Here is a 22871-nt window from a genome sequence, read left to right on the forward strand (position 1 = left end):
TTTCTTCTTTTGAATATTTCATTTTTTATTAACGGCACAATTTATTATTTGTTTATATGTTGAATATTGTCAATTTGGAAAGCATTACTAATACATTGATGCATTCAGTTTTATGATTATATTATCTGTTAAGAAATCTATATTCAAAAATTGGTTTCAATCTACGGATTGAAAAATATTTACGTGATCAATGTTTTACTTTTTTTAAACTAGATATTAATTTTCTTCCCATTAAATTATAAAAAAAATAATTACAATATTTTGTTTTCATTAAATTGTTGTTTTTGAATATTATTTATCATTTAAAAAAAAATGTTTATTATATTTATTTGTTGTTAATAACAATTTTTACTTTCAGATTACTTAGTGAATGAAAAGAAGAAAAGATGAGTTTAGAGGAAATCAGTTTTTAACTGGAAAAAATACAATTTTTACCATCTGCTTTGATTATAGACTAATGTTTAGAGAGGTATGGATTTTTGTTATTTCATTCTAATTTATTTGACTTTTTTTCAAGTGGATTAATGATTACGATATATTTACATCTAATTTTGTTAGAATTAATGATATCCCAAGTGTAGGACTAATGATTCCATTTAGGAAGAATACTAGTGTAATAATGTTAAATTAAATTAATTACTGGCTAATACTTAAAAGAAAATTTGATTTAATCTTTCTTGCGGTTATGAACATGTTCTGGAAGCTGTGCACATATACTGAAGAAAGTATTGAAATGCTGTTAGATTTTTTTCTTAAGGTTATCAGGTTAGGAGTTACAGGTAAGGTGATTATATTAGGAAATTACAGGAATGTAAGTTAGGTTTTTCTAATCAGTATGAGGTATAATTGTTTGATTACAACAATTTAATTGGTAAAATTGTATTTATGAACTCTGTGTATAATATTACAGGTCAAAAACTGGTAGATATATTGGAAATGATGGGATGGTATTATTAAACAGAAGAAACTCTTTTAATACTGTATTTAGTATTAAAGCTATAGTAGCATACAAATTAATCTGAACGCAGGTGTAATTTAATAAAAAGTAACTTTCATTAAAAAGAAAAAAATCGTACAATTTACAAATATCCAGTAATTAATATGTCCTTTGTTCTTCATCACTTCACGTACATGATTTGGCATCAGATGAACAAGTGTAGTACACATTTTTTTCTTCATGAAATTATACTGATATTATTACTTTAATTAGGTCAATTTTTGTGATACAATTGAACGTTGAGAGTAATTTTTTGACTATTGTCCAAAGATTTTCAGTTGGGTTTAAGTATAGGGAGACATCCGGCCATGGGAGCACTTTAATGTTTCATTCTTTGAAAAATTTTTCCACTTTTTTAGCAATATTGCATGGCGCCAAATTTTGTTAGAACCTCCATTACCTTGTGAGAATTTTTTTTGCAGTTGTGTCACGACTCTTTCCTTCAAAATCTTGATATATCCATCAATTTTCAACATGCTATCTTCTGGAAGTAATGAACAAGAGCCTTCAAATGTGAAATAACCACAAAACATTTTTTACTGGCGGATGTGTAACTGATTTTTGGATATGAACTGGTGATGTACTTTCATCTGATGCTTATCTAATGTATGGAACTCTTTGCTCCTGAACACTAAATGACACCTGTTGGAAAACATGACACTTTTCCAGTCTTCTTTGATCCAGTTAGCATGTGCTTTGCTCCAAAAGAGCATTTTTTGTACATTGCTGGTGAAAGCTGCTTTAGCTGGCTAATGAGGTTTCTTCCCAGCTGCAAGAAGTGAGCATCTAACAGTTGTCATGTGTAAATCTGTTCCACTGGCTGCTAATTCTCAATTTTAGCCCACAGCAGATAATTTTGGATCAATTTCTCATTAAAAACCGATCTTGTAATCAAGTAGTTTTTCTTTTATGGCCATATTTGCCTTTCCTTTAAGGTGAAATGAACCAGCTTCTTTAAATTGTTTTAAAATGGCATTCACTGTCGCTAGACCAATACCACACTGAGAAGATGTTTGTTGTGCATAGCATACTGGTATGCTCAGAAAGAGAAACAGTTTTCAAACACTTTCTTGGAGTTATATCCGTTATTATATATTTTAGACAGAACAAAATATGAAAATATGATTTGTAATAAAAAGTGAAATAAACTTTCACAAAACACTACTTATAACATTAAAATGGCTAAATAACTGAAGAGTAATAACAACCTCACATTACACAGACAACTTAAAGATTAGGTGTGGTCAAGCAATGTAGCCACAACATAAAAATAAATAAAAAATTCCCTGTGTTTGAGTTAATTTGCATGCTACCACAGATAGTAAATTTAATAGTCCATTTAATATTAAAATATTATATTGGATCTCATTTAAAGTTCATTGTAGTGTGGATGACTTCGAGCTGATTCGGCTTCCAGACTACAGTAGACATTGTCTTGTCCATGTTGTAAAGAGAATTATATTAAAAAATAGACTACATTTATTAATCTTAAAATCGCACAATTTTATCAATATTTGTTAGAAAACCAGATAAGAAAACTTTTGGTTAAGTGATTGGTTGTAGGAAATTTTATATTAAAACTAATTAATTACCAAACATTCTATTTATGAGTTGAGATAATTTTTTGGATAAAGACTTTGATATTGGAGTTACAATGAAGCAATAGGAAATGTGCCAGTTACAGATGGATTAAATTATGAAGTTTTTAAAATGCTCCCTGAAAATTGGCAACAGTGCGAGTTAAAATTATTTAACACTGTATTTAATTGGAAAATCATTTCAAATAAGTGAGCCGAAATTAAAATTTTCATCTTATCAAGAAAAGGAGTTCTAAAGATTGTGGCAGCTACTGAAGCATTACTCTAATTAATAATACTATAACAGAATTATTCATTTCTATTTTTTTTTTTTTTAACTGAATTGTGTAGTATGCAGACTGCAGTGGGATTCTGTCAGAAGAGAAATATGAATTTTATGGTAGTAGTTGCCTAGTCACTATGTATGTTTGTTTTTGGGATCAGTGATAAATATTGGTACTTGTTTAAAAATGTTGATAGTGCCTGCAATGTTTCAAGATTTCAATAAAAGCCTTCAATAGTATCGTGTTTTATAAGTTATACATATTTACTCTGAGTAGAAAGTACTCGAGTATAAATCTCTATATATAGGCAGATATGCTGAAAGATGGTTTTGAAACAAATAAGATTGAAGTCACAAAGGTTCTGTTTGAATCTGTTCCTTTTTTTTTATAAGTGACATTGTAACATATTTTGAAGAAAAAGCCTGCTAAGGAGTGAACATTTATGGTAACAGGAACTTGATAACCTTATTATATGCTAACTATTCTTTAGGCATGGCCTGTTCGGGTGTGGTGAAGATACCAGGGTTATTCTGATTACCGTGATGCTATTGCGTTAATGTTAAGTTGTCTAAGTTTAACTTTGCAAACTAGATTGATTAAATTATTATATTGTATTGAAAAATACTAGATTAGTTGTTTATTTTTTAATGCAGGTCAGTCAAAATGAAATTGATACAGTTATATTTGAATGAGCATTTTGTAAACTTCTTGTTGTATAGTCGAAGAACTTACTTTGTTCTAATTTGATAAGCAAATTGTTATTTTTTTATCTTGTATAATATTGGTACTTTAATTTGCCTTTTGTATATATTAATGAATAATTTCTCTCATCTTAGTTGTGATTATGATGAGAATTTCATTCGGTTATTTAGAAAATTAATAAATCATCTGGATGAAATAAATATTTCTCCACAGATATTATGTTATGATATTAAATATCAGATACCAAAATAACAAAAACAACAGCCCCAACGGTAACATGACTGTAGAATTGGATTGTTATTGGACTGTTGGAGAAGTTGGGTATGTATTTGTGACTGTGTGTGTTGACGTGAAAAAATTATCTACTCAACAAAATACTCATAAAATAAAACACTGTGATAGATGCATTGATGATATCATCTTATTGTACTAAGCAACAAAAGAACCAGTGTGAACAACTAATTATGTGCATAAACAAAATAGACCACAAATTAAACTTTACAGAATATAATCTAATAAATAATTTTTTTCTTGATCTCATCATTACAAAAAACAATGAACAAAAACACATTTTCAAAACTTGATCACTTTAATATATATATATATATATACATACATTTTTTGACCACATTCTAAACGTGTGTTTACAGCAAAAAAAAACTCACTAGTAGTATCAACTGATGCCAGTGTGAGAATATCCTCAGCATCACAGATTGTAACAAAGATGACTGAAATTTTGAAAGTTATTAAAAAACATATTATTACAAAATTTGGTTTAGTTTGTCATTAGAGAAGTTTATTAATCTTACTTTATATGGTTAATTTTTCCAGGTGTTTCACTTGGTAGATTAATTTGTTGACAAAAATAATCTACAATGTTTAAAGCGTTAAAACAAGTGTCTACGGAGTTCTGTTTGAATTCTTCAATACATGGCATTCGATATGTTGCTGAGTCAGGAAGATCTTTTGCAGAAAAGTAAGTTAATGGTATCATATGCTTAATAATTGTATGGTACGGTCACCATTATACATAATTTGTCATTACCATTATCGTGATGATACAGACTAAAATTATCTAGCAACATAGCACTGTAGTATTTGATTGAAAGTTTTCTGTTCATATTGTTTTGTTGCATATTCAATTATAATATTGGTTCGATAATGATATCCCATCCTGGTAGAAAATTATGTATTTTTATTATGATTCTATTTTGTACATTTCTCAAATATATATATATATATTTATATATATTTGAGATAAGAGAGGTTTCACATAAAAGCAAGAATAAAAAAATTGATCAGATATATGAATCCAATAATACCCTTTAAGGAATTTGTATATTTATAAAGCAGGCCAACAAACTGCAAGAAATAAAGCAATTCTCATATAATAAATAACTATTTATTTCAAATCAGTTTAAGAACATGAATTTAATAATCAGTACTCTAGAATAAATTGAACATGTATTACTTTGATCACATTAATCTCCAATCACACCAATAGTTTGGTTAGTGGCTACCAAATACATTAATAAAGTGGTCACAATACAGTGTCATATTGATAAGAAAATATAAATAATCACCTATTTTAATTGCTGCGTTCATCCATTTTGTACTGGATATTAATTGCATCATATCATAGATTTTAATCTCGGTTCAAGATATGTGAAAAAATATTGGATTTGTATGTATCAGTAAATCCTGTTGGATGCACTGCATTGTTAGGAATGCTGTTTATTGAAGTCAACTGAAATTTAATGCGTACTGAAACATAATGAGAGAACAAAATTTCATATAAAGCAACAGAATCTGACATCTTGAAGTTTCATTCCCTTACTACTAACATTCCAAAACTTGTTGACTTACACTCTTTCATATTCTGTCAATTACCATTGTTATGGAGTCAAGCACACCTGCTACATCAACTCATCTAAAACAACGTGCAGCGACTGAATTTTTGAAAAAAAATGCATGCTAAAAAAAATACAAAAATTGCGAGAAAAAATGAGTGTTAGTGACATTCATCATTGTCTAACTATTTGTGGTAATGAAAACTGTTGATGGAATACTGGCACTTGTAGTTCACCACGGTCAAAGAAATTTAAAACGCAATCATCTGTAAAAAGTATTTTCTTGACTGTGTTCTGGGATTTCAAACACGTGCTTGTGACTGACTTCCTGAAAATTGAGTTGACTAAATTTTGTGCAAAATATAGAGATATTAAAAACATCTTAGGAGATGAGTGTGTTATGTTTGATGAACTATGGAGCTGATTATTCTGCGACATGATAAGGCTAATTTGGTTTTAATAATGTAATTATAATTTTGTTTTTAATAACTTGGTTTTAATCTGTTGAAAAAATTCACCAGCAAATTTATGAGATTTACAAGCTGTATGTTGTGAACGACAATAAAGTAGGCAGGCAGTAATATCATTTGTCATATTTCATGAAGGTTCTAGTTATCAACCCATAGTAATGGCTGATGATTTATTGGCACAAATATACATTTTTAGAATTTTTTTAATTTCAAATTGTTTTATGGTTCCTTATTTATATTAATAAATATTAAAAATAGAATATTAATTAATATTTTAACTGAAAAATTGAGATACAGAAAAGTTTGCCAGGTAAGTATAATAGGTGCATTATCATGGGTTTTATCAGTAGTATAATTTTTTGGTGTTCAATAATTTTTTTAAGGTATCATATAGAAAGTGAGTCTTTAAGCTCATTAAAAACCTGAGTTTTTTCTATGTTGTATGTTTCTTTTTTTGGTTTGTTCGATGGTTGGTTGCAATATGATGACCATTTAAAAAGAAAGTTACTGCTTTACAGCCCAGTAAATTTATTTATGGATTGAACTATATTATAAAACTAATGTAGGATGTTACATAATTTCATAAATTTCAGTTACCAGAGTGGGATGGTTACTAAGTGGAATTGATTGTGAAGAAAAGAGCAATTTCCTTTAAAACTAATGGCAAACTTGGCTCTTTGTTACTAAAGAATTGATCTTTTTACAAGTCATTTTAGCTATTTTTTTGTCATGTTATTACCTAAACAGTATTTTATCAGTGTTATCTGTGGATTTGAAAGCCTCAAATTAAGCTTGGCTGTTTTGCTGGGGTTATAGGTGATTTTTTTTATATATATATAAAAAAAATGTATTATATGAAATAAAAATCACTAAAATACAGTATTAAGTTAAACTTACCATGCAGATTCATTTATATATTTATATATATAAAATTTCTAATTTTTTATTATTATTTATGTGTTTAATATGTATTTTTTAATTATTTCTAAATTATTTTCCAAACCAGTTGTACTATGTTTGTTAATTAATAAATGGTCTGTTACATTTTTAGAAAATTAAAAATTTAATTAAATTTTTGCTAAATTTTAGAAAAAAATTATGTATATAAGTATAAACGTAAATTCAACCTCATGAATCTGCAGACAGTATTTGATGGGGACATTCTTATAAATATTATTTAAAGTAGGTAATACTTTGATAAGAATTTTAATAAATCAAATAATCAGTACATTACCATATTAACATAATAGATAACATATTATAAGAAAATTGTTAAATATTAATAATGTTTTAAATTTAAAAAAAAAAATTATTGACTGAACAAATATTTGTTCTATAGATTTTAAAGTATTAGATTTTATTTTAATTTTTTAAATATGAAGAAAGAACAAAAATTTTAAAGAAAACATTACTGAAGATGGGGGTTATGCCTGAAAGCCCTATAATGAGCAAAAAAAGTAACAGTAAGAATGTTCTTTAATTCTGTACTTTGTGGAGTGGCTGAAAAAAAAAATTATATTACATGATTAGTTAAATTTGTGTGCAGAGGAGATATGGACTACAGAAAGTTTTTAATTTAAATAAATTAATATTACTATATTATATAATTTAATATTACATTATTTCATGTAATATTAAATTTTATATATATATATATATATATATATATATAACCAAGTAAGTAAATTTACTGTTGCATAAGCTTATATATGTATTTTTCAGGTTACTTTGGGGATGTGTGATTTTAACTAACCTTACTGCTGCTGTAATTGTTGTTTATATGAATAGTTATGATCTCTCACAACTTTTTATTAGAGAACATATCAAGTCATTGCATTATCCGACGTATGTGGCACCTCACCCTGCATATACTTTCTGTCCTTCAAATTTCCAAACATCAAGAGCAAATAAGTTCATAAATCGTCTGTCAGTAGTAATTTTATATTATGGGGTAATAGTTTTATGTTAAATGTGAAGTGTGTGTGTGTGTGTGTGTGTGTGTGCATATATGCGTGTGTATGTGGTAGATAGCACACATGCTATCAAAGCAGTATGACAGATGGGGAAAAGTATTTGAAATTAAAAATGAGTATTATAATAAAATTGGTTAATTCAAGATCAAATATATTTTTATTAAGTGCCATAATCAAAAAAAAAAAGTTATAGGTGCAACATTAGATAATTCAAGTCATTCTCAAAATGATATAGCCATTCTTAAGATAATAAATCTAGTTACAGTGGATTTGTTATTTATTTTAATATTACTCCTCTTTTATTTTATTACAATGAAAAACAAATTAATATTTATAAAATTAATTTTGGAAAATATAATTAAGTGGAAGAAGGGATTATTAAAATTTATCTGTATATTGCATTTCTTTCTAATTTTTCCCCACACTCAGTTGCCACTGCACAAATTAGTTATATAATCAAAATATAAAATGTTATTAGTTTATTTTTCTATTCCACCTTTATTAAATTCTGTTTGTATTAATCAATAAAATGAATGCTATGTCAAATCCATCAAAACTAGGATACCATTTACAAAGAATAAAAATAATGATTAAATGTCTCTTTTATATAAATGTTAATAATTTCAGATTAATGAATAAATTATTATTTAAAAATAACAGAAAATATAGAAATACTCTTTTAAACTGTAATAATAAATAAGAATATTGTAATATATTACACCTATATCATCATATAGCACTAGTTTTTAAAAGTAAATAAATAGAAAAAATTAATTTGAGTTAAAAAATATAAATTAGAAAAATTATAAATAACAGAGCAAAGGAAATTATAAATAACTTTGCTCTGTTATTTATAATGCTTTTGATATAACCAACATGTAACATTCCAGTTAATAAAATACAAAAATAGTTATTTCTTAATGTTAAAGAGGTATTAAATATGTTTAAATATACTGGTAATTTTCCATAACATCAGTATGAAAATTTAATTTCACTCTTTGCATCCCAGCCATTTGATTAAGAATTCCCTGTTGCTAGCTGTTTCAATTTGTTTCAAAATTTTGTTAAAAACTTTTAATAGTGGAAAAGCTCAACACTTAGAGAGAGGTTTTGAAACTTATTTTTTTAATTCATATAATATTATGTTTGACTATACATTTATAGGTAAAAATGAAAAAATATGTACTTTCTGATGAACTAGAAAGATTGTAAAATGTTTCAGCAGTAACATGATTCAGTAATATTTTGTAATTCCTTGCAAAAAGGTTCTGTGTAAATTTCAGATTCCATATCACTCTATTTTTTGTATAATTCAGTTACTAACTTAATCATTTACCAAACAGCAGAATATAATTTCTGTCAGTTGTTGAATAAACTTATTTTTCAGTTGAGTTTGCAGAATTAAACCTCTCTAGTGGCATTTACATATACTATAACTGATACTAGCTGTAATGTTGTTTTATTGCGCCTTTCTGAGCTATAATGTTGTTTTGAAATTCATTGTATAACTTCGAAAATATAAGGCATTATGTTCTGTCTTGCATTTTTTAATGAAATCACTGCTGAATTAGTATTAAGTCTGCTTTGCAGAATATTAAACTTACTGTTAAGTTTTATAATATAAAAGTACAAGTCCCCACCACCCACATGTGTCTATGGAGATTAGTTTTTGCATAATGTTCTTTGAAATAGGCATTTGACTTCAGTAACTTTTGTGATAAGTGAATAAAGTGCTACTATGAAATTCTAGGTTAAGCTTGGCAAAACATTTACCGATACGCACAAAATGATTCTAGAGACTTACAGGAAGATCTATAGCTACACACAATGGTATGAGTGGTTCAGGCATTTTAAAAGTGATCCTGATTATTCTGAAGACAATACTCATTCAAGAAGGACAGACATGTTCCACATTACTTGTGACAATTTAATGAGGTCAAATCACTATTGATTAACAGTTTGCAACCTAACAGTTAACAGTTTGCAAGGAAGCAAAAGAGAATTGAATTTCAGTGGGCTTATGTAACAGTATTTTAATCGGAATAGGAAAGCATTGAATTACTGTCAAGTTTGATTTGAAACTTGATTCAAGAGCAGAAAGACAATCGTGTCATGTTGTCTCAAGAACTTTGAATTTTGCAAATGAGATGAAACCTTATTGTCAATAAAATCTGGCATTGAGAAATGGGTATACAGACATGATATGGAAATAAAATCATTTATGAAAAAAGAACTCAAAAGTCATTCAGACAGGTTGATGTTAATAGTCTTTTTGACAACAAAGGCATTGTTCATTATGAATTTTATCTGCAGGGCAGACTCAACCATATCTTTTACTTTGAAGTCATCAGACATCTCCATGAAAATGTGAGAAAGAAGAGAGTTTGGTAATTTTTTGAACAGATCTCACAAATAACAGTTGGAAATCAAAACTGAAATTCAAAACATATCTCTTCGGTTGGTGAGTTTAGTTTCATTGCTAATCTCTGGCTTAGAACTACTAACTATTTTGCACAAATCATTCACTTGTAAGGTTTTTTATTAGGTACATTGTTTATTAATATTGGTACTGATAATTGATGAAACGTAGCAGATACTATGTTTATTTTTTCCATAATAAATTTATTAATCAGTACATTTCTGATGGGATAATAAAACATAACTCATCAATAGAGACATCATGCAATCCTTATGTCGGGTGAAAAATTTATTACTATTGATATTGGTAATTAATTAGAGTTATACTAATTGTTGTTTAAATATTGTTTAATACACACGTAACTTGTTTAATCCTTTTTCTGATTAATTAATATCGCTTGTTTTGATTGTCATTTTAGGTCACTACCTTTTAATGTTAGTCGAGCAGATATACTGGAAGACTTAAACTTACTTCAGTTGCTGATTAATACAAGAAGCATTTCTAATGAAGATATTAGTAGTGGAAAATTACACAGATTACAAACAGTTCTTGATTATAATTTTTTTTCTATAGAACTTGCAATCAAACAGGTGTGTGATATGATAGGTTTTGTAGACAATTTAAAATAAATATCTTTTTTCATTTTATATACTTAAAAATAATTCCTTTTAATAGAATTCATGCTATAGTAATTTCTGATCAGTGTACAGCATTGGCGCCTGACAAAAGTTTGTCATTTTGGTGGTGTCCATAGTTTATGGATGTGAGAAAATTGTATTCAGTACAGCATCGTATAACGTTAACTGTTAATCTATTAATGATATGTGTGAAAGTAATAAAAAGAAAAAGAAATAAATATGAATTATTAGTAGAAATTATATTATTTTTATAGTATCCATAATTTTTAATTTATGTTCTTCATAAAAAACTAGTAACTTAATGTTAATCTGTCAGTAATTAAATAATGAAGTGATAATTTTATTTCTCATCACACCAGATTAATGTATATTGTGTTAATTCAAACTAAACTTATAAAATAACTAATTGGAGAAAATAAAAGAAGTGTATTTATGTAAATATTCTGAGTCAATGAATTTTGTTTACTATCCAAAAATATTCAATTTCTTCTCCATTTTCTTCTGTACAAAGATTTCATACAAATTAATCTGCTTGCTATTTATATCTTATTATCAATTAAATTCTGTGTTCGCTTATTTTTGTTTACATTAAAAATCACGTTTTCTTTGAAACCCTGCTTTCTGAAAACATCTTAAAATACTAATTTTGAATTTTTTTTTATTATAATAATGATACACAATGCAGCATCAAACACTCTACAAGTTCAACAGTGTTTTCACAATTATCTGTCCTAGCTAAAATTCTTACAACTTTAGAAAATGGTATTTTAAATATTCTGAATGTCCTCTTGTAAAATGATTAGCGGTGGAATATGGTATTTGATTATAAATATGGTATTCAAATGTTTTGCAGTAGAAGATCAGGATATAAAGTGGTGTCGGTAAACAGGACAGCTTTAAAGTTTCTGCTTATATTCTATTGTTGAAATCTCCCATAGTATTCCTAGATATGATATCCAAGCCTTTTTATTTTTTCTGCACAAAACTTTTAAACTTTTCTTGGAGGTTTAAACCATTTCCAGGACTCCAAGTTTCTCCCTTCAGACTCATAGTTTTGCTGGAGGTGCTCCAACAATCATACTGTTTTCATCTTCATTATAATTTTATTTTCAAATTTTTGTTCTTTTTTTTGTCTTCAGTCATTTGACTGGTTTGATGCAGCTCTCCAAGATTCCCTATCTAGTGCTAGTCGTTTCATTTCAGTATACCCTCTACATCCTACATCCCTAACAATTTGTTTTACATACTCCAAACGTGGCCTGCCTACACAATTTTTCCCTTCTACCTGTCCTTCCAATATTAAAGCGACTATTCCAGGATGCCTTAGTATGTGGCCTATAAGTCTGTCTCTTCTTTTAACTATATTTTTCCAAATGCTTCTTTCTTCATCTATTTGCCGCAATACCTCTTCGTTTGTCTCATTATCCACCCATCTGAATTTTAACATTCTCCTATAGCACCGCATTTCAAAAGCTTCGAATCTTTTCTTCTCAGATACTCCGATTGTCCAAGTTTCACTTCCATATAAAGCGACACTCCAAACATACACTTTCAAAAATCTTTTCCTGAGATTTAAATTAATTTTTGATGTAAACAAATTATATTTCTTACTGAAGGCTCGTTTAGCTTGTGCTATTCGGCATTTTATATCGCTCCTGCTTCGTCCATCTTTAGTAATTCTACTTCCCAAATAACAATAGTTATTTCTTCTACCTCCGTAATCTTTTCTCCTCCTATTTTCACATTCAGTGGTCCATCTTTGTTATTTCTACTACATTTCATTACTTTTGTTTTGTTCTTGTTTATTTTCATGTGATGGTTCTTGCGTAGGACTTCATCTATACCGTTCATTGTTTCTTCTAAATCCTTTTTACTCTCGGCTAGAATTACTATATCATCAGCAAATCGTAGCATCTTTATCTTTTCACCTTGTACTGTTACTCCGAATCTAAATTGTTCTTTAACATCATTAACTGCTAGTTCCATGTAAAGATTAAAAAGTAACGGAGATAGGGAACATCCTCGTCAGACTCCCTTTCTTATGTTCTTCAATTGTTACTGTTGCTGTTTGGTTCCTGTACATGTTAGCAATTGTTCTTCAATCTCTGTATTTGAACCCTAATTTTTTTAAAATGCTGAACATTTTATTCCAGTCTACGTTATCGAATGCCTTTTCTACGTCAATAAACGCCAATAAAGATTAAAGAAAAGACTTAAAGAAAAGATTAAAGATTAAAGAAAAACAACCAACATACTTGGGTATGTTGGTTGTTTAATTTTCCTTCTACTATTAATCTGAGGCCTAAAATTGTTTCCCTTGTCCCTATACTTTTCCTGAAACCAAATTGGTCTTCTCCTAACACTTCTCCTCTCAATTCTTCTGCATAGAATTCTAGTTAAGATTTTTGATGCACGACTAGTTAATTTAATTGTTCTGTATTCTTCACATTTATCTGCCCCTGCTTTCTTTGGTATCATGACTATAACACTTTTTTTGAAGTCTGACAGAAATTCCCCTTTTTCATAAATATTACACACCAGTTTGTATAATCTATCAATCGCTTCCTCACCTGCACTGCGCAGTAATTCTACAGGTATTCCGTCTATTCCAGGAGCCTTTCTGCCATTTAAATCTTTTAATGCTCTCTTAAATTCAGATCTCGGTATTGTTTCTCCCATTTCATCCTCCTTAACTTCCTCTTCTTCCTCTATAACACCATTTTCTAATTCATTTCCTCCGTATAACTCTTCAATATATTCCACCCATCTATCGACTTTACCTTTCGTATTATATATTGGTGTACCATCTTTGTTTAACACATTATTAGATTTTAATTTATGTACCCCAAAATTTTCCTTAACTTTCCTGTATGCTCCGTCTGTTTTACCAATGTTCATTTCTCTTTCCACTTCTGAACACTTTTCTTTAATCCAAAGAAAAGTGTTTACTTTTTCAAAGTAAATTTATCAAAAGTGTTTATAATTTTTCATGCCACCTGTTTACTTTCTTTACATCAGTAAGTTTTTATTTTTCCCATAAGTACTTTTAAAAGATGTGTTGTGACATTTTCTAAATTTTTGACAAAACTACAAAAACAGCATTATTTATAGCCATCGTATCTGCTTGTCAACTTTGTGTTTTTTTTTTTATGTACATTGTATCATTCGTCAACCATTAATTAAAAATTGATCATGCTTTACAGCTTTATGTAATCATCATAAGAATTTTTGCCATTTAAGATTTTACTAACTTGAATTTTCACTATTTAAAAATTTCCTGCCGACTGGCTTGCAATTTTCAATTTTTTTTTAGATTGTAATATTCCTATTTTTTTCTTTTAGTGGTAATGTTTTATTTAAAACTGGGAATTAAGAATGCTAAAAAAAAATAACAAACAGTTTTACATAATTTTTAAAATCTAAACCTATATGGACATTTTGATTCTTCAAAAATATTGTTTTCAAAAATAACCAATCAAAAATATATCACCAGTCATGAACAACATTTTATAGGAGAAGATAATGGTTTAGTTCCATTGACTGAAAAATGTTTACCAAATTTAAATTTTAAACACTATATTAGTTCAAACAGGAATCATTTTTCAACAATAAATTTTCTGCTTCATTATTGATAAAGTAAGTTTCCCAGCTATCCAATTCCTGTTTATCACATACATTTTTTAAAAAAAACTTCTTTTCTAATAAACTAATTTTGTGCAGTGTTTCCAGGTTATTGTGCTGCAGTCAATTTATCTGTCTTCTATATTTACAATTAGCCAAATGCTCCTTTATTCTTTTTTTGGTTCATCCTACATATCCTAAATTGCAGTCATTGTCTTTACAATCAATTTATAAGTACCTGCTCTTTTGTTGGGTTTAGTTTTATCTTCATTTCTTTTTTTGCAAACAGAGCTAATTTCCCAGATTTACCCATGGTTAACGTTAAAGTTGTGATTATTAAAATATTCTTTACCTTGTTGCTGTATGAAGTCCAGTATGCAACTTTTATCCATGCTTTCTCTGATCTTTCTTCTTTATTATTTTGAAGTAAGGTTGTTTTGCTGAATTTGTTAAATTTTTAGCTGATTCTTTTCTGTATGCTGTTACTGGTCTTAATAATTCGGTGTTGAACTCGGTTGTATTTTTATAAAATAATTTTCTTTGTGATAGGCTTTCAGATCAGTACACCTAGTTTTTTCTCTAAACCATTGCATTAAATGCTGCTTTCTTGTTGCATGGGGTGAAAAGATTCAATGGTAATACACTATTAGTTTATAAATTTATTCAGTATACGTTAAATAAATGTCAATACATTTATTTATAAATACTTAAGAATATTGTTTTATGGGAAGAGTAAAAATCACTTTTATGTGACTATACATAAAAGATCATCACCTTAGATAACATGGTTCAAAATGCCATCTTTCTTTTCCAAAAAATCATTAAGTTTCAATTTATTTCTGCATCTACTCATCAGTGAGCTCCCTTCATCTTTACATACACCTAACTTACATTAAGATTTTCTTAATGTTTCTGTTTGAATATTTACTTATTCTGATAATTTTCATGCCAATATGCACAGTTTTCACCTTTGCACTGTTTTCTTTGTAAATGTCACCTTGAACTCGTGTAAAACATTTAGTAACAGTGTTCTTAGTAAAACATTTTCCTTTTTTCAGAAAAGCATTTTACCCATTTATAAAGTGATATTTTCTTCACAGGATTTTCCCTATAAACGTTTATTAATATGTCCATAATTTCCATAATTTGAACTAGTTTTTGCCAAGTTTAAAAAACTATTTAATGTTCGTTTATTGTTCTCATTCAAGCAATGATAGTCTTACATTGGTGTACTGAGACCCATTTGTGAACAATAACTGGCTTCATTTGGAAACGAAATGATGCTGGTCTATGACAGCTGTGAGGTGCTGATATGGTGTCAGTGAACCAATATAGTGTTTGTATACATTGCTGCCAAAACACACACTGCAGTGAGATATTGTCAGATTTTGAATAAGATACTTTAAGTGATAAAGCAAAGATTAAAAACACCAATTTTACAGTAAATAAATAATTATTTATTCTCACAAGCAAATACCTATTACCAACTTCTTTGCTGGATAAGAAGTGATGAATTTTGTTATCTAAGAAAATTGTAATGCTTGATAGAAATTGGAACCCAGAATCTTCTGGATGTAAGATTTCATAATAAGTAAGTGTAACTAAAATTATTCAGATAATTTGTGATCTTTTGTATCTTTTCCAGTTGATAATGCCTTGCTCAGAGTTATTTGTTAAATGTGTTGTTGGAGGAATTTTAGTCAATTGTTCAGAAATGGTAATTGCAATAAAAACTGATATTGGCTTTTGTTGTTCAGTACAATCTTCATCACCCTACACCATAAATGACTTGTAAGTAATAGTAGTAATTATTAACATGTATAAAAATGGTATGCATTGTCAGTTTGATAGATATTATAACCTATCTACATACATATCTATATATGTGTGTGGTTATATTGGTTTGTTTGATATTGAGTTTTGTCAAGACATTTCTGCATGAACTGTTATTGTTAATTTTAACCTATGATTATAAAATAAACCTGTCAGATCACACAGTTATGTAATAGCACGTCAGTATTTGCTCTTAGAAGAAGAGAAAAACTTTTCTTTTTTTTTTAATAGATGTAAACATTTATTCATGGGCACACTGTTAAATTAGCTGAGTAATTTGTAAGATTGAACAGGAATTGAATGAATGTTTCCTATTGACATTTGTTATATGAGGTCATGAAACCTTGATTCCTGTTCTGAAGTATTTATTTTTTCAGAAACAATAGTAATCAGTAAGTGTTGGAAAATATCTTCTCTCAAAGGCTTATCTTGTTTAACTGTAAATCATGACTTATAACTATTTAAATCCCAACATTGGAGTGCATATATAGCATACTAAAAAGGTGCAGCGGGATATGAAAGGAAATATGTCTAATATGACAGATATCAAACATCTCTCAGTTATTTAGTTGATTTTTGTTAAAAAGGTGGCTTTTCGACTACAAAGGTAGATATCACTGCTTATTCAAGTTGTTGGAGAGTTATACAATGTGGAAGGTGATTGTCAACAACTGCAAGGAACCAAAGCCGAGACTCGTACATAGGCTTTCTGTCATTTGTCTTGTTCATAACAGGCACTGTCGCTGGAAGTTCATTATCTTTAATATTCTTTGCAACACTTGTTTTAGGGGTATGTGTATGTCTCAACAATAAAAAAATTATATATCTAAGGATGAAAAGATTAGAACTTGGGACAATATTGTTCAGAATTTTGTTATTCATTTTTATCACATTCCTTTTAATCAGCATAGTCAGTTTTCTGCTACAACTGTAGTATTGGTTGTTAATAACCTTTATTTAGTACATTTCTTTTCATTAGTTTCAGTACTACATACTATTGTGTTTATATTATTTCCTAGAAAGCACTGGGAGATCTGCTTTATCCAGTAGATAATTCAGCCAATTAGGCAATTACAGAACAGGATATCTTAGCCTTTAGCCAGGTAGCCTTCACTCCAGACCGTCATATAAAGAATGCACTGGCACTTTAGGTTTTAGCTTTCTCAATATGGACCTAGTAGGATCTGATGAACACTAACAAAACAAGGAAGGAGAGAACCCATGAAGAAAAGAAATGGGGCTAAGAAAAGATTATCTATACAATGACGACCCACAATTTGAGACACAATCCTTAGAAAAAAGTTCAAGATAGCAGATAGTTATCCCATTCATAATCCCTAGGACATTAATTACCCAGTAAAACCAGCTCATTACTGATCAATGATTCTATTATGCTTCCTTATAAATTCCTTATAAAATTATGCGTCCAGAATTAGTTGAGCTATTCAAAAACAGATATAGATTCTTCAGGGAAAACTTCCCTAAAAAATTGTGTGGTTATGTGGAAGAAGTATTCAGATGAACTTTTAAGTTTGACTGATGAGAAAGCATATATAAAGAATTTAGATGACATGTAACAGAGTGAAGTAGTGTGTACATTCCCCACTCCTTGCACTAGGCTGCTCATCATACACTCTGTATATAGAGTTCTACTTAGATAGACTTTCACTGGAACTAGCGTAAGATATTAAGACATCACTTCTTGATGAAAATCTATTTCCTTGAACAACTGCACTCAATTATTTTCCTTTCTTGTTTGCCCTTTCAACATAGTCTCTAAGCTGAAATTCCTTCACCTGTTCCACACTCAGTTCCTATTTAATTCACTAATTATTCTCCTTTCTATGTCGCAATTTTACTGTTTCCATTACCTACATCAATTCCTATTTTGTATTGAATATTTTATTTTATTTGAATATAACGTTATCATTTGTAGACATTCATTTGTCTGATTTTGAACATTTTACTCTTGCTATTAACTTTCTTATCTTACTTTATATCACTTTTTCAAAAATCTCTTTATAAAATATATTTCTTATTATTTCAGAATTTATCGGAAGAAATTAACAAAGATTATTGGTACTTATGGTTTAGAATTTGGTCATAGTTTTATTTTAAATTTATCAATTAATGATCAGTTTTATACAAAAAATCCTGCGTCTGGTATTCAGGTTAGTTAATGTTTTTATTTTTAAATTCATAAAAAAAAAATTATTCCTCAGCACTGAGGGTAAAGTTTTTAATTCAAAAAGTTGTAAAGTTGAATTAAAAAAAAAAATAATAAAGTGTAAGATATTTTAAGGTTATTTATCTTACAGTAATTTTACTATTATTATTATATTTTATTACTATTTTTTTTAAATACATAAAATGAGTATACCTTCAGATGTACAGCAATTAATTAATGTTTAATAGTTGTAAAAACACAAATGAAAAATAAAATCCAAATAAAATATTAGTGGTTCACAATTAGCTGAGCATAATCAGTACATAGATGAGTTAATGAAAAAATCATGTGTAAAAAAATACGTTTCCAGATTATATGGGCTCTTATGAATTAAGATAAATTATGAATTTTTGTATGAGGGCCAAATTAAAATAATAAAAATCTTTCTGGATTAGGCTTCAGTAAGCCTATTCAATATTTACATCGGACAGTTTATTACTAATGTATTCAAATCAGGTATGTTTGACTTCTAAAAACTTATGCTGAAATTTTATTTACAAGAATTGTAGAATCAAAAAAACCTATATTCATCAAGAACATCTATTTCTGCGATGATATCTAGCTTTATTTCATCAAAATTATTATTTTTTTAATATTTTAAACAATTTTAAAAATTTTGAAATGTCGATTTACGACTTGGTCAGAGTAAATAAGTCTTCGCTGTTTCCGCCGTCGGACAAACTTTCACTGGCGTCATTCTACCAAATGACTTGATAGGTAAAACTAATAGATCTTTTAAAACTAGATTTTTAAAACACATTAGAAATTATAAAAAATGGTAAATTGGGTTTATCTACTCACATTTCATATATTATGATACATTAGAGTAAGTCTTAGTCATCAGTGACGTCAGCTAACAATTATTCTTCAATGAACAATTAGTAAAAATATTTCATCTATATATAATTAAATTAATTTGTAATGCTATAAACAAAAATTCTTTCAACTCTAACCTGATGTGAATATGAACTTGGCAAGGGATAAAAGGATGAAAGCAAGATTTAAAAAAGCTATTTTATCTCTTCATTTTCAATTTTTTTATTGATTGATAAGTTTCCATCTTGATTTATTACAAGCAACTCTTTTCGTTGCTAAAAAAACAATCTGCTCTTGATTTTGTATAATACTTTTGGAGAGGAATGCTTTATTTCCAGATATTACTCATATTGATGTAACTATGAAATCTCATTATGTTTAATTAAATGCCCTTATCATGAATGGCGTCTTTTTTCTAAAATTCATAAAGTGATCTTTCTTCTGCTGTGGAGGTACCTCACTGTTCATAATCCTATCCATCCACCAGTTATTCAAAATTCTTCTCTAGCACGTTTCAAAAGCATTTATGAATTTTCCTGTTTTTATAAGAGACCAAATGTGAACTATAAAGAGCCATAACTCAATTACATTAAAAATTTATTTTAATCTGTATATTCTGTTCTTTCAGATCATTTTTAATTTTTTAGTGTAAAACTTGATTGAACTTTCTATATTTGTAGATGTTATAGTGTCTTTTCAACTGACTTTGTCTTTTTCCTATGCAATAGCAGCACTGTCAAAAATGTTTATCAATATTTTCAGCCATATTAGACACCTAGTTGAAATTTGACAACTGAGTAATTAGAACGTATTTATTGCAAGGGGTATTTATTCTGTTTGAAAATTACAGAACAAAGGATTTGCATTAAAAATGCAATAAAGTGCAGTGAATATATTAGAGAAGGCTTTTGGTAAGGTTGTTATGTTGACACCTAGGGTTTATTGAATACAAAAAATTTCAAGAAGGCTGTGAATATATTGAAGACGTAAAAACGATTGTAAGTATTAATACAAAAGCAGTGGATGAAAATATTTACCAAATAAACGATATTATGATGAATAATTATTATTGAATCGCCAATAATCTCTTATGGCTCATGTGATACCATTTTGATTGAATTTTAGGTATGAAATGAGTAGCAGCAAAATTTGTTCCAAAGCTGTTAAATTTTCAACAAAAGTGACATTGAAGAACAGTTGTTATAGCTGACATCATTGATGACTAAGAATTACTTAATTGTATAATAATGTATGATGGAATGTGGGTGTGTGAATATTGGTTGATATTGAAATGAATATCCATTAAAGATAAGAAAGCGTAAACAAACAAATCAATGCGCAGGGTGAGGATGGATCGGTATACACTGGTGGCAGGAACGGAGAATTGGACACACTTATACGCATATGCATACAAGTATGTATTGTGTGTATGCATGTGTTTGTTCAACAGCGCACTGAATGCTCATGGATACATAATGTCTGATGTTTCTCTTTTGTTGTATTTATTATTTCTTTAATCTGCTATATCAAGTTTGTTTGTCAAGTTTTTGTTTTTTAAATTGCTAAAATATTTATTTTTTTTTAGTTTTACAATTAAAAATTTTATTACGTATTGAAATTTTATTTATTCTTTACAAGTTAATTTAATTAATAGAAAGAGACAGTAAGTTAGGATAGCTCTGATTCGTCGGCATTCTTATCACTGCTTTCCTGTCACTGTAATTAACACAACTGTAAACCTTTCAGTTTGCATGTCGGCAACTCAATCTGTTGCATAATAATTTTTTTCTTTTGTTAGTGTGTGTTTGCAACATTGCTTCCAATATTCTGCTGGCAGTTCAGAAACGTTTTTCTCAGCAATTTCCATATCATTTATATTTTTCTGACTACAGACATTTTCGTTTGTTAGCTTTGTTTTTGCCCAAATGAACTCAATTGAGTTAATTTCAGGATGGTAGGGTGGCAATCATATTGCATTATGACTGTGATCATGCAATATTTTATCGAAGTAGTACTCTTCATATTGGGGCTTATTAATTCACACTCATTCATGTAGTTCTGTTTATTCCATATCTGCTGAGCACGGAATATTTCTGTCTTGAAGCCACTCTTAACAGTTCATGTGATTTGCTGTTTGAATTTGGCACCTTGTGTAACTTTATGTTGTGGTACCGAGCATTATTGATTACCAAAACCGATCGACGTGGAAGATTTAGGATTAGCCATTCTTTGTAATCATTTCTCAGCTATTTTCTGTAATTATCGGCATTCATGTTGTTCCAGTATTCTCATTTTTTTTGGCCTGATGCAAAAATTAAAAGAGCATTTTGAATTTCTCGTACTTCATTGCCAGTGTGAACCAATATCAGCTTTGATCCTTTGGATACAGGTGTTTTATATCCTTTATTTTAGCTATTGGTCCAACCATAACTTTTCCCTTGTATTGAGGTGCATATAAGATTCATCTTAAAAATTATTGGTCTTCCTTTCTCTCTGTAAATGCTCATTTTCTTTAGATGATATACTTGTTTAATACTTATATCTTGTTTTTCTATTAAAATTTTCCTGTTATTTTCAGTTTTTGTCCATCTAAAACCCATACTCTTCAGAATTTTCCTTAGAGTTTCGTGACTGCAATTCATCTGCAGATCTGGCTGTTTGGTTTTTAAAATGAATAATAACTTTTTCAATGTCGGCAGGACTTTATGTTGTGTATGAAAATTATATATGATATTTCATAATGTGCATCTTTGGAAGTTGTCGATGTTAACTTTCATTTTCATTCTATTATGAGTTTTTCTTGGCGTACTAAAATTTGCATTTTCTCCCAGTTTATTTGATTCTGTTATCACTTTATGCATAATACGAACAGATACTCCACAAACGTCTGTTATGCGAGCTTGAATTTCTGCATGTACCATCGCTGGATTTTCTATGACTAGTTTGCTGTAGACATTCGTTATTATACATTTGCTTTGGCTTTTTAGAGGTATTACTCTTCCTAATCTACGATTGCATCTTGGATGAGACATTAAAAAGATTAAGTATTTAAAAATTCCATTAATAAAACAAAATTAGTTTTGAAAAAACTGTTATAAAAAAATTGTATTGATAAATACTTATTATAAACACTGGTAAGAATGTATGTGTCAACTACATAATTGCAAGAAGGCAACTGAATTCCTGCTTACATTCAGTCCTTGAACCCATCGCACTGTCCCCCCTATCATACAAGCATTGTTCACACAACTTGTGACTCCCAATAGAGTTTCTGTTCATCTGTTTATTTACACATTCTTAACTAAATATAACAGTTATATTTATATATTTGATCCCCATTCCAGTTACTTGATCTAGATGTTGACTATTCTAATACATGTTTTTCAAACAAATTAAGTGGTAATTTGATATTTCTACCATAGTTGATCACCGTACAATTTTCCATAGTTGACAATATTGTAATA

General features: G+C 28.7%; 1 protein-coding gene across 2 annotated transcripts in view; it reads left to right on the plus strand.

The window, feature by feature from the left end:
• The window catches only part of LOC142326643 (sodium channel protein Nach-like), an 83303-nt gene that overhangs the window by 45189 nt on the left and 15243 nt on the right, over nucleotides 1–22871 (plus strand). The window contains exons 2-7 of one of the 2 annotated variants that reach the window (XM_075369240.1): nucleotides 359–469; nucleotides 4392–4536; nucleotides 7603–7806; nucleotides 10691–10862; nucleotides 16177–16322; nucleotides 18412–18535. In XM_075369240.1, coding sequence (XP_075225355.1) covers nucleotides 4436–4536; nucleotides 7603–7806; nucleotides 10691–10862; nucleotides 16177–16322; nucleotides 18412–18535 — 747 coding nt within the window. In that variant the 5' untranslated portion in view covers nucleotides 359–469; nucleotides 4392–4435. Of the gene's footprint in view, nucleotides 1–358; nucleotides 470–4391; nucleotides 4537–7602; nucleotides 7807–10690; nucleotides 10863–16176; nucleotides 16323–18411; nucleotides 18536–22871 lie in introns of those variants that run through there. The other variant, XM_075369239.1, reaches the window with a different exon arrangement.

Source organism: Lycorma delicatula, chromosome 6, assembly GCF_047948215.1.
Source record: "Lycorma delicatula isolate Av1 chromosome 6, ASM4794821v1, whole genome shotgun sequence".
Classification (NCBI taxonomy): domain Eukaryota; kingdom Metazoa; phylum Arthropoda; class Insecta; order Hemiptera; family Fulgoridae; genus Lycorma; species Lycorma delicatula.